The sequence below is a fragment of the Cylas formicarius genome, unplaced genomic scaffold, assembly GCF_029955315.1.
Source record: "Cylas formicarius isolate icCylForm1 unplaced genomic scaffold, icCylForm1.1 PGA_scaffold_10__41_contigs__length_53128322, whole genome shotgun sequence".
Classification (NCBI taxonomy): domain Eukaryota; kingdom Metazoa; phylum Arthropoda; class Insecta; order Coleoptera; family Brentidae; genus Cylas; species Cylas formicarius.
The window spans coordinates 32,525,006-32,538,649 of record NW_026844214.1 but is presented as its reverse complement, the minus strand read 5'-3'; the positions used below and the strand labels follow the sequence as shown (position 1 = coordinate 32,538,649).

General features: G+C 31.9%; 3 protein-coding genes across 4 annotated transcripts in view; 2 read left to right on the top strand and 1 right to left on the bottom strand.

The window, feature by feature from the left end:
- Window positions 1-1,758, top strand: part of LOC132708424 (uncharacterized) — a 30,163-nt gene extending 28,405 nt beyond the window's left edge. The window contains exon 26 of one of the 2 annotated variants that reach the window (XM_060680766.1): window positions 46-1,758. In XM_060680766.1, coding sequence (XP_060536749.1) covers window positions 46-245 — 200 coding nt within the window. In that variant the 3' untranslated portion in view covers window positions 246-1,758. The remainder of the gene's footprint in view (window positions 1-45) is intronic. The other variant, XM_060680765.1, reaches the window with a different exon arrangement.
- Window positions 1,759-2,555: 797 nt separating this feature from the next.
- On the bottom strand, window positions 2,556-8,515 carry LOC132708425 (protein CASC3). The gene is made up of 8 exons (XM_060680767.1): window positions 8,372-8,515; window positions 7,897-8,183; window positions 7,414-7,620; window positions 7,099-7,332; window positions 6,759-6,911; window positions 4,777-5,135; window positions 3,348-3,652; window positions 2,556-3,146 (listed from the first exon to the last, which is right to left on the bottom strand). The coding sequence occupies exons 1-8, from the start codon at window positions 8,411-8,413 to the stop codon at window positions 2,889-2,891; spliced, it is 1,845 nt and encodes a 614-aa protein (XP_060536750.1). The 5' UTR covers window positions 8,414-8,515; the 3' UTR covers window positions 2,556-2,888.
- A 1,674-nt stretch (window positions 8,516-10,189) lies between these two features.
- LOC132702119 (ADP-ribosylation factor-like protein 6) lies at window positions 10,190-13,432 on the top strand. Its single transcript, XM_060670565.1, has 3 exons — window positions 10,190-10,479; window positions 11,835-12,098; window positions 12,636-13,432. Exons 1-3 carry the CDS (start codon window positions 10,302-10,304, stop codon window positions 12,764-12,766), a joined length of 573 nt encoding a protein of 190 aa, XP_060526548.1. The 5' UTR covers window positions 10,190-10,301; the 3' UTR covers window positions 12,767-13,432.
- The last annotated feature ends 212 nt before the right edge of the window (window positions 13,433-13,644 follow it).

The window sequence follows — 13,644 nt, the reverse complement described above, 5'->3', positions numbered from 1 at the left end:
GAATAATTTTTGGGACCCCGTGATCCAGGATTTATTTTTTTTTAGAACGAACGAGTGAAATTGAACAACTGAAAAAATATCAAACAAAAATGAAGGAGCAAATTCTAAAAGGACAGATTGAGCTGAATAATTTGGAACAGGTGAGACAGGATTTGCTGGCTCAATATGTGACCACCGAAGAGGATGCTACAACATTAAGAACTGCTATTAAGAAGCTTTCAATTGTTATTAATGATTTTCGGTAGCAAAAATCCATAAGGAAAGGAATTTAAAATAACTTTACACATTTTCTTAAAAAGAATGGTTTTTACGTTTCTTATCGCTTTTTTAAGGATACTAAATTTTGTTAATTGTTTTAGGCTAATGTGCTAATGTTAAGTGTTTAAGTTTTTTCTTTCTTTCAGTAAGATGATAGTTGAAACTTTCAAAGACTGCGCTTACTGCTGATCTAATATTTATAAGAAAATAAATTAAAAATTGGACTAAACATTGAACATATTGAAAAGGCAATTTTTTTCTTTTGATGTATGTTATGTTGTTTTATGTTATTAACTCAAGTGCGGCAGTTGTCAGTGAAAAGTCTTGTAATCGAGAAACTTTAAAAAAACAAAATTGGATCTGCTGTGTGGAACTTCTTCGTATTAACATTACCGTACTTTTAAGTTAAAATATTTGAGAGAATTAAAATATATTTAAAGAAAGAATACTGAAGAAGTTGTCAAATCAGAAGGCAAGCTGTGATGGGAAATATGAAAGGGAAAATCAAAGGCATAGAAGTAGCATGGATTTTTTCAATATAAATGGTTAATATTATTACATAGTATTATATCATTATGGTTTGACTTTTTTGAGTCGAAAGTCTTAACTTATTTACGAAAATTGGGTAAAGTCCGTATAGCTTAAACCGAATTTAATGTTAATTTTTTACTGTTTCTGTTACGTTTACGGGTGTTTTTATTTTAGGTAGGCGTGAGTGATGTTCACTGATTCTGTGATAATACATTTTAGTAACTTTGATGTAAACATTGTTTCTAGCATGACAAACTTAATAAATGTACATACGAAATTTGTTGCTGTTTGATAACTGAATACCAATTGGGTGTTATTTGGCTATAAAGTGAATACAAACCGAAATTTCATCTAAATAGTCTAATTAGCTGCATTCGCACAGCAAAATTGGCAACCGGTTGCAAGCTCGGTGGAAACTAGTCGATAAATCTGTCTAAAACGCGAAATTTCGAACCAGTTTTGTCTTATTTTTGGTTTGATAAATCAATGGCTTACAAACTTTTTGCATTGAGTTCTATTTAGTAAGACTTTATAGTCAAAAATGGATATTTTAACAGCAAGTTTTAAGTTTAAGCTTCAATTTTAAGAAAATTGTACATTAAAGCAGATTATTTTTGTTTCTAGAGTGATGCTTGAAGACCAGAGAATTAGTTCACTAGTATTAATGAAGAATTTTTAAAACAAGATCTAAATCTAAAAATCAGGATTAATTTGGAGTTACGGTAGCATAGTATAATAAACCTTACTTTTTGAGTACTAAAAAAAAAGTAAAGTGTCTGTGTTACAGTATACAGTCCAATAACTTAAGTGTCCAAATAAATAATTGCTTTCTAAGGTGCTATTATTATGTAACATCACTTTGTAGTACACCTTCCGCCAATGAAAATTGATACACTAAAAATTTCGATAAGCAAGCACCAGTTAAAAATTATAAAATTATTGCAACCATCCTTTCCATATTTTCCATGTTATAAATATGATCGGCCGAATCCGTAATCGCAAACACGGAAGAGAAAAGGCATTCTTTACGAGTAAGTAGATTATTCGACAATTTAGATATGGCAGTTTTGAGCAGTATTTTCGTTAAATTCTTTGTGGAAGAGATATTACATCTATTTACCTAATCTAAATTTAAAAAAAAAAAATTTCAAGATCGAAACCTGTGCATTATATCAATATAAATCTAATATCAGTTTGACCTGGATTAAATTCCAGACGTAAACGTAGTAATTCTTCTTATTACAATAGCTTCACGAAAATACAACAAAAATCTCTTTTTACCTCCTACGTATATTAATTAAACTTTACCGTTATTTGTGGAACTACTAATTGGCAATAATATAACATTTTCCATCTCGCTTTCATTCTGAGAATTATCCGTGTATTTTTGACAGGCCATGGAGGTTTGTGTGTACTGTATGTAATATATTCAGGCAAATTTGAGCATAAGCTCCCTTAATATCAAATAGGTACTTCAGAAGTATTAGTCAAACATCAGGAAATAAATGAATATATATGAAATATATTTGATTATAATATCCAACATGACTATTGTAGCATTAGGTGATATACAACCAATTAAACCAACAAAGTGTTGGTTCAGTAAACTAAACACTACCTTGTTTTCAGTTAAATTCAGTTTTCTTAAAAACCAAGTTTGAATAAGAATATTGTATATTGATAGCATTAACTTTTGACAAATTTACACTAAAATTATAATGTATTTTTTGTAAATATTAATTAAATTGTAAGTTAACTTATTTTCATTTCAACCTTGATAATTTTTTACTCCTAAATAACGACTTGCACACAAAGTGATGTAAAGTGTATATATATTACTTTTTCCTTCTAAGAATGCTGGAACAAAATTCATAGGTAACTATATATTGAGTAGTGAGACTTAATTTTGAGGAAATGATTAACAGTTAATAGTTCAGAAGGCTTGTTGCTTATAACGCCATCACAACTATTGTTTTATCTTCCGTGTTGCAAAGATTATACAAAATAAGCATATAGTTACCACCAAGAAGAGCTTCAAAAATAAATTAAACAATAAATAAATGGGCATATTTTAGGATCAATGTCACAAGCAGTCATTCTTAATCATTTACTTCAGAAAAGCCTTGCGGTTTGTGGTTTCTGTCTTGGATGTTGGTTTCAATAAGATTCATAACTGAACCACCATGATGTTCAACAAATTCATCAATTTCTTTATGTTTTTCATGGACCTCTGTAGGATCTACTATAGGAATCGCGGCTTTTGGTCGCTTCTGAGGCACAGATCGTTGAGGAATTTGCTGATCTGTTGAATAATAGGTTATCCCTACTTGTGGTTGGTATAGTTCGGCAGGCGGGCTCTGCAACATTACATTTTGTCCACCAGCGTAATCCAACAGCAATTTTGGGGTATTACAACTACTATTACATAGGTGAAAAATACTAACCATCAATCATACATAAAATAAGTATCCAAGTATTGAGATTTTTGAGACTATTTAATTATATCTATTGTTTTAACTGAAAAAATTTTTCAAAATATTTGCAAAAATTATGCTTACCACAGTATTAAACTGTTGCTGGAATCCTTGATATCCTGCTGCTCCAAACCCTGGTTGAGCTTGTGTCACGTAACTTACAATTTGAGCCTGCTGGGGGGCTGGTATAAAGGCAGGTGTTGGAGCCTGTATAAATGCACCCGGAGGTGCCTGAGCAGAATAAGGCGATCCAGCAAATGGAGCACGCATTAAGGCGGTTGCGGTAGTGCCCGTAACAGGTACTTGCTGCGCTACAATACTTGGTGGTAAAGCCGTTGGAGGTAATATAGGTTGCTGTGATGGAGGTGGAGGAGCTGCTGAGTTGTAATCTGACAAAAGGAGATAGTCGAGCTAGGTTATTTAAAAAATATATCAATTGGCTCTTGTATACCAACAGCTATTACATTGTCGGTATACACATAAACTTTTTAACATATGGGATTTCTAAAAAATGTGCAACAAACAAATTTAATTTTGCCAAAAGATGGATGTTTGGTAACTTGAAAACTACTTTCGTGCATTTGCATATACCCTTATTAAGAAAACTACAGTAAGTTAAAAAAACATTATGCTCACCTATTGTAGTTCATTAAAAATTCCTATTAGCTTTGAAGAAAGAAGAAGATAGGAATTTGCCAGTTTGTATCAGAAAAATTCCCTATTTTTGCCACAAGAATAACTTTCACGTTTGTTGCTTTAAAATTTAAAAGTTATTTTTGAAGTTATAATATTAATGTAATTATCGGTGTCAAAAGAAAAATGTCAAAAGTCGAATTTTAATACAAATTCGTTGCAGAAATACTTTTTGATTCATCCTGCATGTTGTGGAATTTAAAATATTTCTAAGCGCAACCATAGTAGTTAACAAATATGTACCTCTGGTTGCAAATTAAGTTTGTCAACAAGACTAGGAAAATTATTTTCTAAACCTTAGGTTTGATCAGCACTTGTTTTCTCCTTAAGCTAAGAATCACGACCTATAAAGTTAATCTTATATATTACCAGCAAAGATTTATATTCAGAATGGTATAATTATTAGGTATTATATAGAATGCCCAGGTTTTCTAATATCGCAAGGGCATTCTATAAAATTTCTGGCATGAAATGCCTACGTAAAATATTATTTGGTATAGACAAAGGACAAACAAAATTAAATGCAAAAAAATAATATTAATTGCAATTTGGAAGGTCCACTTTACAGTCTGTATATAAATATATGTTTGCAAGAGTGTTGGCATAAGCGGCTTTTTTGGCACTTTTCTCTGGAGCCGCTTTTACCCCATCCACAATATAAAACCAAAAAAAATAGAAAATAATTTCTATAGTTGTCAGTTTTTAGGCACATTAGGAATAATTTCTCTAGCATAATGTCACAATATATTTAAAATTACACTTTTAATAAGAAAATATATTTGAGTGTGGATGCCTAACAATCCAAGAAAACATTACTTACCACTGGGGTAAAAACTATGTGAATAGGGAGGTACTGGAGGAGTTCCTGTTTCTGGCAGAGATCTTTGTCGCATAGAGCTGTATCTTTTAGGACCCTTTTGTTCTGATTGCTGCAAACGAGGTGGTACACTACCCTGTCTGCCTTGATTATTACCGTGTTTATTAGTGTTATAAGTGCCATCCTGTAGCGCTAGATTATTTATATTCTTCTCCAACTCCTCCACTAGAATCTCATTTTTATTTGTAAAATTCTGTGAATGAATAAATTCGGTGGAGTCTTTTCTCGGGTTACGAGAAGGCAAGACTTTTTGTTGCTCACTTCGAACACCTCGCTGTTGTTTTGTCTTTGCTGTAAATCCTCTGCACAAACAAATAACGAAATGGTGTTGATTTCATAGTAGACAATTTCTCTTAAATTAGATTTGGCTCAACTTATAATTATAAAAATAACATTTTTATAATTAAACCTATTAAAGAACATCCTTTTTCAAAAACTACTTCTTGAAACGATTTATAAATGACAGCAGTCACACATTTTCAGCAGATTTCAGCTAATTTCTAGGATAAATAGAATATTAAAAAATAACGGTGGTTTGGTTACTCAACAAGTGTCTGAAAACGCATTCCTTCAGGACCTAATCTTATATTGTCTTTTATATTTGTATTCCTTTTACGCCAGTGTATCTCGGAACGTAACCCGGCCATAAAACCATGTTTTGATATACCTTTGATTGGTCATAAAAGTTGCTGCAGAAAAATTGTTTTTTTCCATAAGAGAGTCGCTCAGGGGGTGCCAATTAGTTTGCCACCGCACTTTTTTTATGGTAATTTATTGGGCAAAAATAATAGTTTTTAAACAATTTTCCATAAAAATTGTCAAAAAAGTATTGGTGTTGGAATTGTTATTTGAGGTTACAGCAAGAATAAAATTATTTTCATAGGTGAGAAGGAACTATCTCAAGGAATAACTAAAAAGTAAAAATGCTGCAGATTTTGAATTTACATTTTATTAGCAGTAACTTTTGTGACCCAATTAAACGTATTTAATTTGATTTGAATTTGACATTTTTGAGAAATAATTTTTAAAGAACGATTTTTGGGCCCTATTTGTCCTAGTAATTAAAGGAACGTTTTTGGAACACCATGTTTCTGGCACTCTATGTCTATGATATATATTTATATTCTAAAACCTTTATATAATAATAATAATAATAATATATAATTTATATAAATAAATAATTGTAATATTCAAGACCTTAATAATTTTATAAAAATCGATTTTTTTTTTAAACAAAAAGTGCACTTAAAAATTGACAACTGTCGAATCTCAAGTTTTTACATAGAACAACTACAATTTTAATTTGTAGAAGAAACCAAACATTTCCTAAATCCGCAAACAACCAGGAATTTTATAAACATCTACTTCTACCATCTATTAAAATAAAGCCTCATTCTTAAATCGTTTGAAGCATTTTTGAGATTTCTTCTAATTAAAAGTACCAGAAAACATAACAACTATAATTTAAATACGAAGCGAATTTTTTTTTTTTTTTAAACAGTTTTCATAGCATATTGTGCAACAAGTTTGGTAAACTCCATTTTAGTTACGACTTTCAATTGGCATAAGTGGAGCGCAGAGGAGAGAGTGCTCAATAAATGAGTAACTACAGCCATTAGTTCTTCAGTACATTTCTGCAAAACAGCACCAATACAGTCATTGAGTGACATGTGAGGTGGCCACTCCCAAACCCGTGACTAAAGTATATCCGAAATAGTTTAGGATTGCGGGTAACTTCTTTGAGTGACACTTTCCGTATGCTTGCTCAGTGCATAAATGGGTATTTTAGCAGACAGTAGAAAAAATAATCTATATTATACTTAGCAAGATATGAACACAATCTGGTTAAGATATTTGGTACACTATGCCCAAGTAGGTAAGAGCAGAAACCTAATTCTGATCTAATATTACTGTCAATATCTCACCTATAATCTGAATCCTTGATTTCCTTTTTAGGTTTTATAGAATGAGTCGAACTTGCTTTTACCTGTTCTTTATTTGTGTGAGAATCATGAACCATCTGACTTTGCTCAATATGTATTGATTCTCTAGGCTGTTCTGGTTTGTTTTTCTGATCTCTACAATGAAAATTACAATGATTAGATAAGTAGCAGGCCTATTGAAAAAATCAAAATAACTGTTTTCAGTTTTCCACCTGCAATAAGAAGAATAAAGAGCTTTTACAAGGGAAATATTTCAAAAAATTTAATACCAATTTTATTTATAGATTATATATTTTCTGTAATAATATAACAGAAGCGGTACCTTTCAGAAGATCTTCGGTATTCCATTCCAATATTTCCTGCTTCAATGTCTTCTTCTACATTTGATTCTGAAGACCTAGATTGAATTCTATTCTGTCTTACTCCCAATGGTGGAAATTCCGTTTTATTTTGTTTGGGTTGAGGTTGCTTTCTTGTTGTGGATTTCACTTTTGGAACAGGTTTTGAATAAGCCTCTTCGTCCTCCCATTTACGGGTATATTTGTTTGGACCACGTCTAAGACATATATGATTAAGTTAGAGGCAACTGAAAATACTAATAATTTTATCTTTTGGAGAATGTTTTTTAAACACATACCCATATCTCCTTCGTCTGCGTGCTCTTGGTGGACCTTCTTCATTACGAATATCATAACCATATATTGCTATTAATTCAGCTCTACTTTTTGGAGCTTGTTCATTGTCATTAAACCTGTCATGAGACCATTTCTCCTTTTTTTCTTGCCATACTTTTTTCTTATTATCCTTATCAGTTTTTTCCACTTCAGTTGTTTCAACAACCTCCCTGGATATTGTTAATATATGCTGTTATATGTCATACACATAATAAATTTGTGTCTTCAATTTTAAAACTCAGAAAAACATTCAGCTATTAGAAAATTGTACAATTACATTCTGGGCATTCAACTAATAAAACTAATACCATTCTATATGTTATTTGAAATCCTTTAGCTAAGAATTTGTAACAATAAAAACAAGATGTGTAGATTGTGAAAAATGAAACAGCAGAAAGAACTTGATTATGTGATGAGAATTTCGCTCTGTGTTTCATGACACTTACGTTTCAGCACACCGATCATCATGTTCATAAAAAGTTCCTCTTTTAGGTATATATTGAGGATTTTTCTTATCTTCATCATCATCAATTCTCTTGGCAGGCACACTCTCCTGTCCATCACCTTCTTCTCTCTCCAAAATGATACTGCTTTCAGTTTCAGAACGGGATTCTACTGGAGCAGTTCTAAATCTGGACTTATTTTCTGTTTGCTCTTCATCACTATAACTATCTACACTATCATATTCTGAATTATCTGGAGAAGTTTTTTCTTCACCAGATGCTGGATTCTCCTGCAAAGGCATAATGCTTTTGTCAGTAGAGCAACTTAATTTGAAAGGCAAGGTGAAAATAAAATAATGCGTGAAGGGGTTCAGCTTCACAAACTTTCGACCCACTTTAGTTCTCTTTCTCTTTTGCATTGGATTTCACATTTAATGTAACAATGTGTACCCAAATTTTTTATGGAATTTGTTGCTACCTGTATTTTTTCCGTCATAACTACGTTTTCCATTTCTTCCATTTTTTAATTGCCACTCTAAAGTCTGCTTCTCTATAATGAACTATTGGAACAAGAAATATAAATTGTCTAATTTTTTAGGACATACATCTCTATGGAGCATATATTTACATTATAATTACCAACCAAAACCAAGAAATTTCTTTTCTATGAGGTATTTAGTCAGTTTAGCGCGAGCACTGACGTCACTTATCCCCTGCATAACAATTTTATGCGTAATGTATGAAATCTTTGCCTAGTACCTACGTCACACACCAAGTCATTAACCTTGGCAGTTATCGAGAAAAGTTTTATACTCATCTATCAGTACAGTACAGGCAAAGACTTAAACTCGAGACCCTCTACTACAGCAGCTATTGCTAGAAGACTAAGAGAAGTAACCAAAACGAAAAGGTTTAAAACATACTATTTTTGTAGTACTCAAAGCCTTATAATGCGAGCCCTTATTGGAGCCAGAACCTCTTGTAACCCTTGTTTTGCAGACAGCGATATTTTGATTGTTGCATCACTGTCCAACCTCCACCTAGGGCATTTTGTTAAAAAAAAAGGCCAGTTATTTACACATGTTGACATCTATGCTGAAGCAATGCATATAATGACGAGGGAAGGAGGTGGCCTAAGAAAACAATACCTTTCCTTTTTGGCAAGAGCAAACAAAGCCTGTCCTGAACTTCCCGGCAGCAATTCGGGACAATGCCTTAAAAAATGTAAAAAACTCACCAATTAGCACTAGGTTGCTCACTGGCTAAATCTTAACATGCGCTGTAAACGATGAAGGAGAGAAGAAAATAAAAATAAAAAACTAGGAATGTGCTATCTTAAATTTTTAATCTTCCCTGAAATGTAGCAACACTGTTCTTGTTTCTGTGATTTTGATGGCTTATTTTATTTTAGTGATTGTACTTGAGTTATAATGTATAAACAAGTTAAGTGTAGTCTTGGTCAATAAATCTTTTTTTTCACACACATGCTTTATGTTTTCTTTAGAACCTTTTTTGTCTGCTGTGTTTTTTTTTTCGAAAATATTAAATTCAAATAAATATTCTTACTTATGTAACAGTTGTGCTAATATGGAAATGCTTTGTAATGTTTCGCTATCACGAATTTTACCAAATTTTATATTATTTCAATAACATTTTTCAAAATCACATTGAATAAAACGTATAAAATGTCTAGTTGACTTTAACTAAGTTATAAGAGATTGAATCTCGTTTCATATTAGTTACTGTGATTTTTTATTGGTGGTGCTTCCTTTTTAGAAAAAAACTTTTTCTATTCCCTGCTTTAAAATACACAAATATTTTCGGATAAAGGCTGCGGCAACTGTTACTTTAAGACATCATTTTCTTTACCCACTGCCCTGTTCCGTTTCGTATGTTTCCGGTACTTTAGTCGCGGCTTTGGAAGCGCTCGGATGATTTCGATAGGTTTTTGACGTTTGTCATTATACTCAAAAGCTAATGATCATAGAAAAATTATAGTTTGGAATACATTGATAAACTTCTTCATTTGATATAATAATCTGCAAGAACATACATTTTTCTATTTAAGATGGAAATTTTGGCAATTTAATTTAATTTTCCGATGTTCGAAATATTCTTGATGTTTAAGATTTCTTTGTCAGCATATTTATAACTCGTGATATATCAAAATTTCACTGCAATATACAGCGGGCAACATTGTGTCGACAAACCTTTAAATTCCATATCTGTCCACTGTCCCCCTAGAATAACTGTTACCTATCCATCTATACTGTTTTTATTTACGTTGCCATGGAAACTGCTCTTCGCTTTGCCAGTGGACAATGGTAGGACGGGAAATATCATAGCTTTCTATAGTTAATAACCGTATCATTAAAAGAAAAATAGAGTAATCGTGGTAAGAATGTACAATGGGCCTGTTCCAAAAGTTGGCGAATTTCCTAGGAGTGCGGAAGAGAGAAGTCAATGTGTTAGTTGTGGGATTAAATAACAGCGGCAAATCCACGATTGTGAACAGTTTCAAAAATGAAGATGACAAAGTGTGCGAAATTGTTCCCACTGTCGGATTTAGTGTGGAAAAATTTCAAAGTAGGTCCTAATTGATTGTGATTTATCCTCAGTCTGTATTATGGAGTGCCAATCAATAATTGGTTTCAATATATCACATATAGTTTTGGAATATTCTGAATAAGAATGACTTTGAAACTTTTTTAATGGAGAGTTAATTTTGATGTCATTGTCGCAATAAATACATACCTAGATCTCGACCTAGATGGCATTGAAAAAAATAATACATTGTGATATATAAAACCATAATTGATTTGGGGTTAAAAGTGATAGATATAACGAAATTAGGGATTTGTGCTAGTGAGAGGTAAATAAGAAATATCTGTCTAGAAAGAATTGGTAAATATAGTGGCAAATATTGTATAATATAGTATTAAAGGACGTTTTCAGAATATGAAGATTCGTTTGTCAACTTTTGGTAATCTTTTTAAAAAAATTTTTTGTGTGATCCATTTTCCAAAGTAGTGCTTTATTGCAATTTTTCGATTATTTAACTATGTTTCGTTTGTATTTTTCGTTTTATTACATAACATTTATATTTGTTTTTGTTCGTTTAAAGTTGTTTTTTTTTTCTAATTTTAAGTAAAAGTAGTTGGATTTATATTCAAAAATATCAACGAATGTTACTAAGTAATCTTAATTTACTTTTTTTATATATTTATCGTGGTCAGCACACATACAGCTATTTAGGTTATATCATGTAGCTACTAGAAATATAGAGGCCCTAATCTAAAGTATGCTGATAATACCAGGAAACTTATGAAGCAACTATGAATTTTTTTTTAAGAAGATTCATTCAACATGCAATGAGCTAATGAGCTTGTGGCATTGAGCAACCAATATGGCCGCTGACAGACTATTAGTAAATTGGGATGCGTCTTGTTTGTGGCAGTATTTTCTCAAAATATATCTAGATCTCGTTAAATGTTGTGGGAAATCGAATTAAGTGTGTGGAAATCGCTGTTAGTGATTGAAATGTCCAGGCATGTTCAAAAATCATTTCCTTTTCTACGAAAATATCCAGGCTGTCTGCGGCGCATCAATTTTTACCGTCATAGGGACACTATATTATCTAATAGTTATATGAGACGGCCATAAAGAAAGCGAAAGTAGACTTTGTCCGAGCGCAACGTAGTAGTTCTACAATATATTTGACACTTCTAAGATCGAAGTGTCTTCTTATGCACAAATCGAAAATTTGCCACAGTTTATTTTAAAATAGAATTTGGTTTGATTTTGAAAAATGTTACCTAAGATCATAGAGGGTGACGCATAAGAAAAAATAAAATTGTAATGTAGCCAGCTTCAAAACCATTTTTCTATTTCATATTCATTCGGTTACTAATAAAATTAGCCTATGTTTCTATTCTTTTTAGACAAAAGTTTGGCATTTACTGCATTCGACATGTCAGGTCACGGTCGCTATCGTGACTTATGGGAGCATTACTATAAAGACTGCCACGGAATTATTTTTGTAATAGACAGTAGCGACCGCCTTCGTCTGGTCGTGGTGAAAGAAGAATTGGATCTTCTTCTGCAGCATCCTGACATTTGTCAAAAGAAAATTCCCATTCTATTTTTTGCGAACAAGATGGACTGCAAGGACGCTTTGAGCAGTGTGAAGATTGCTGCCGCTTTGGGTAAAAATCACGTGGTTGTACTTGGCTTGTTTAACAGATGCAGAAATAGGCCTGGGCGCAAAACATGCCGATATAATGCCGCTTATGACAATCCAAAAGCGGATAACTTCAGAGATATTGCGCATCAAAAGTTCAATGGGATTCTACTTAAATTAGTTAAATATAGGGTTACAAACAACACAACAGTTAGACCAAAAATTATTTAAGGAAACTAAAAACAAAAGTTATCACTCTGGCATATTTTCCCTTACATTTTCGAGAAATTGCGTTCCATATATTACATATATATATATATATATATATATATATATATATATATATATATATATATATATATATATATATATATATATATATATATATATATATATATATATATATATATATATATATATATATATATTGTAATATATGGCATTTGTATCTAATTTACTTTTTATCATATAATATCGTAACTCATACATCTTGATCTCCAATATAATTTCGGATTGTTAATTGCAAGGCGAGTAGAGTAGATGTAAAAAAAAAAATTTTCAGGGTTAGACAAAATAATGGATAAACCTTGGCATATAGCTGCGAGCAACGCTATAACGGGAGACGGCCTGCAGGAGGGAGTGGAATGGCTAACCGAGCAGATCAGAGAATTTTTAAATTACAGGAATTCGTAGCACAACAAGTTTTCGATGACTGTGTCGAAAACCGACGAGACCAACGATTGTGTTAAGATTTCTTTTCTATAATGCTGATCAATTGTTGTATAATAGTCGCTAAATGTATCTGGTGTACGCTTTTTTATATTGGTAGCCGATGTAATGCCAACTTCAATCAAAAACCACCCTGCCCTAAAGTCTCCAGCCTATTAAAATATTGAAAAAGTACCGGAAGTCAAAAATTTGTTTAACGTAAATATCATCGTCTTCATCAGTTCACAATCTCCAACCTGACAGGTTATCGGAGTTATTTCCTATTTTTTGCCAAAAACATATTTCACGATGCAAAAATGGATATTCCAGTGACTGTACTGAGTATCGAATCAATAGTGTAAAGACCGGGATTAAATCTATAGACTGTTCTCGGAACTATTGTCTTTCAATAATTACTATGGGCTCCCATAAATTTTTGATTGTCTTTTAGTTTGATCAAAATAACAGAAAACTTATTTGTTATTTTGAACGATTGATGGTGATTTTGTTGGAGTTCTGTATAACAACGACGCGCAAATTAACTCACGATATCAATATATACAGGGTGTTTCAGAATAAATGCGCAAAATTTTAGAAGATGATTATTTGTTTAAAATAAGAGGTAGTTTGTTAAATAAACGTTGGGTCAAAAGTCAACCATTAGTTGTTTGTTTTTATTTTTTATCTTAATAACGAAAGTAGATAGAACAATAGAATATTACGGAAGTATTACTATATTATGAAAACACACTTTTGGCGTTTTTTTTAATGAGTGGAGGGGATTAAATTAGACTACCCCTAACATTCTTTTTAACTAAAGTTAAGGAAAAACTTATACTTTAAGTTTTAAACCGTTGTCCGTG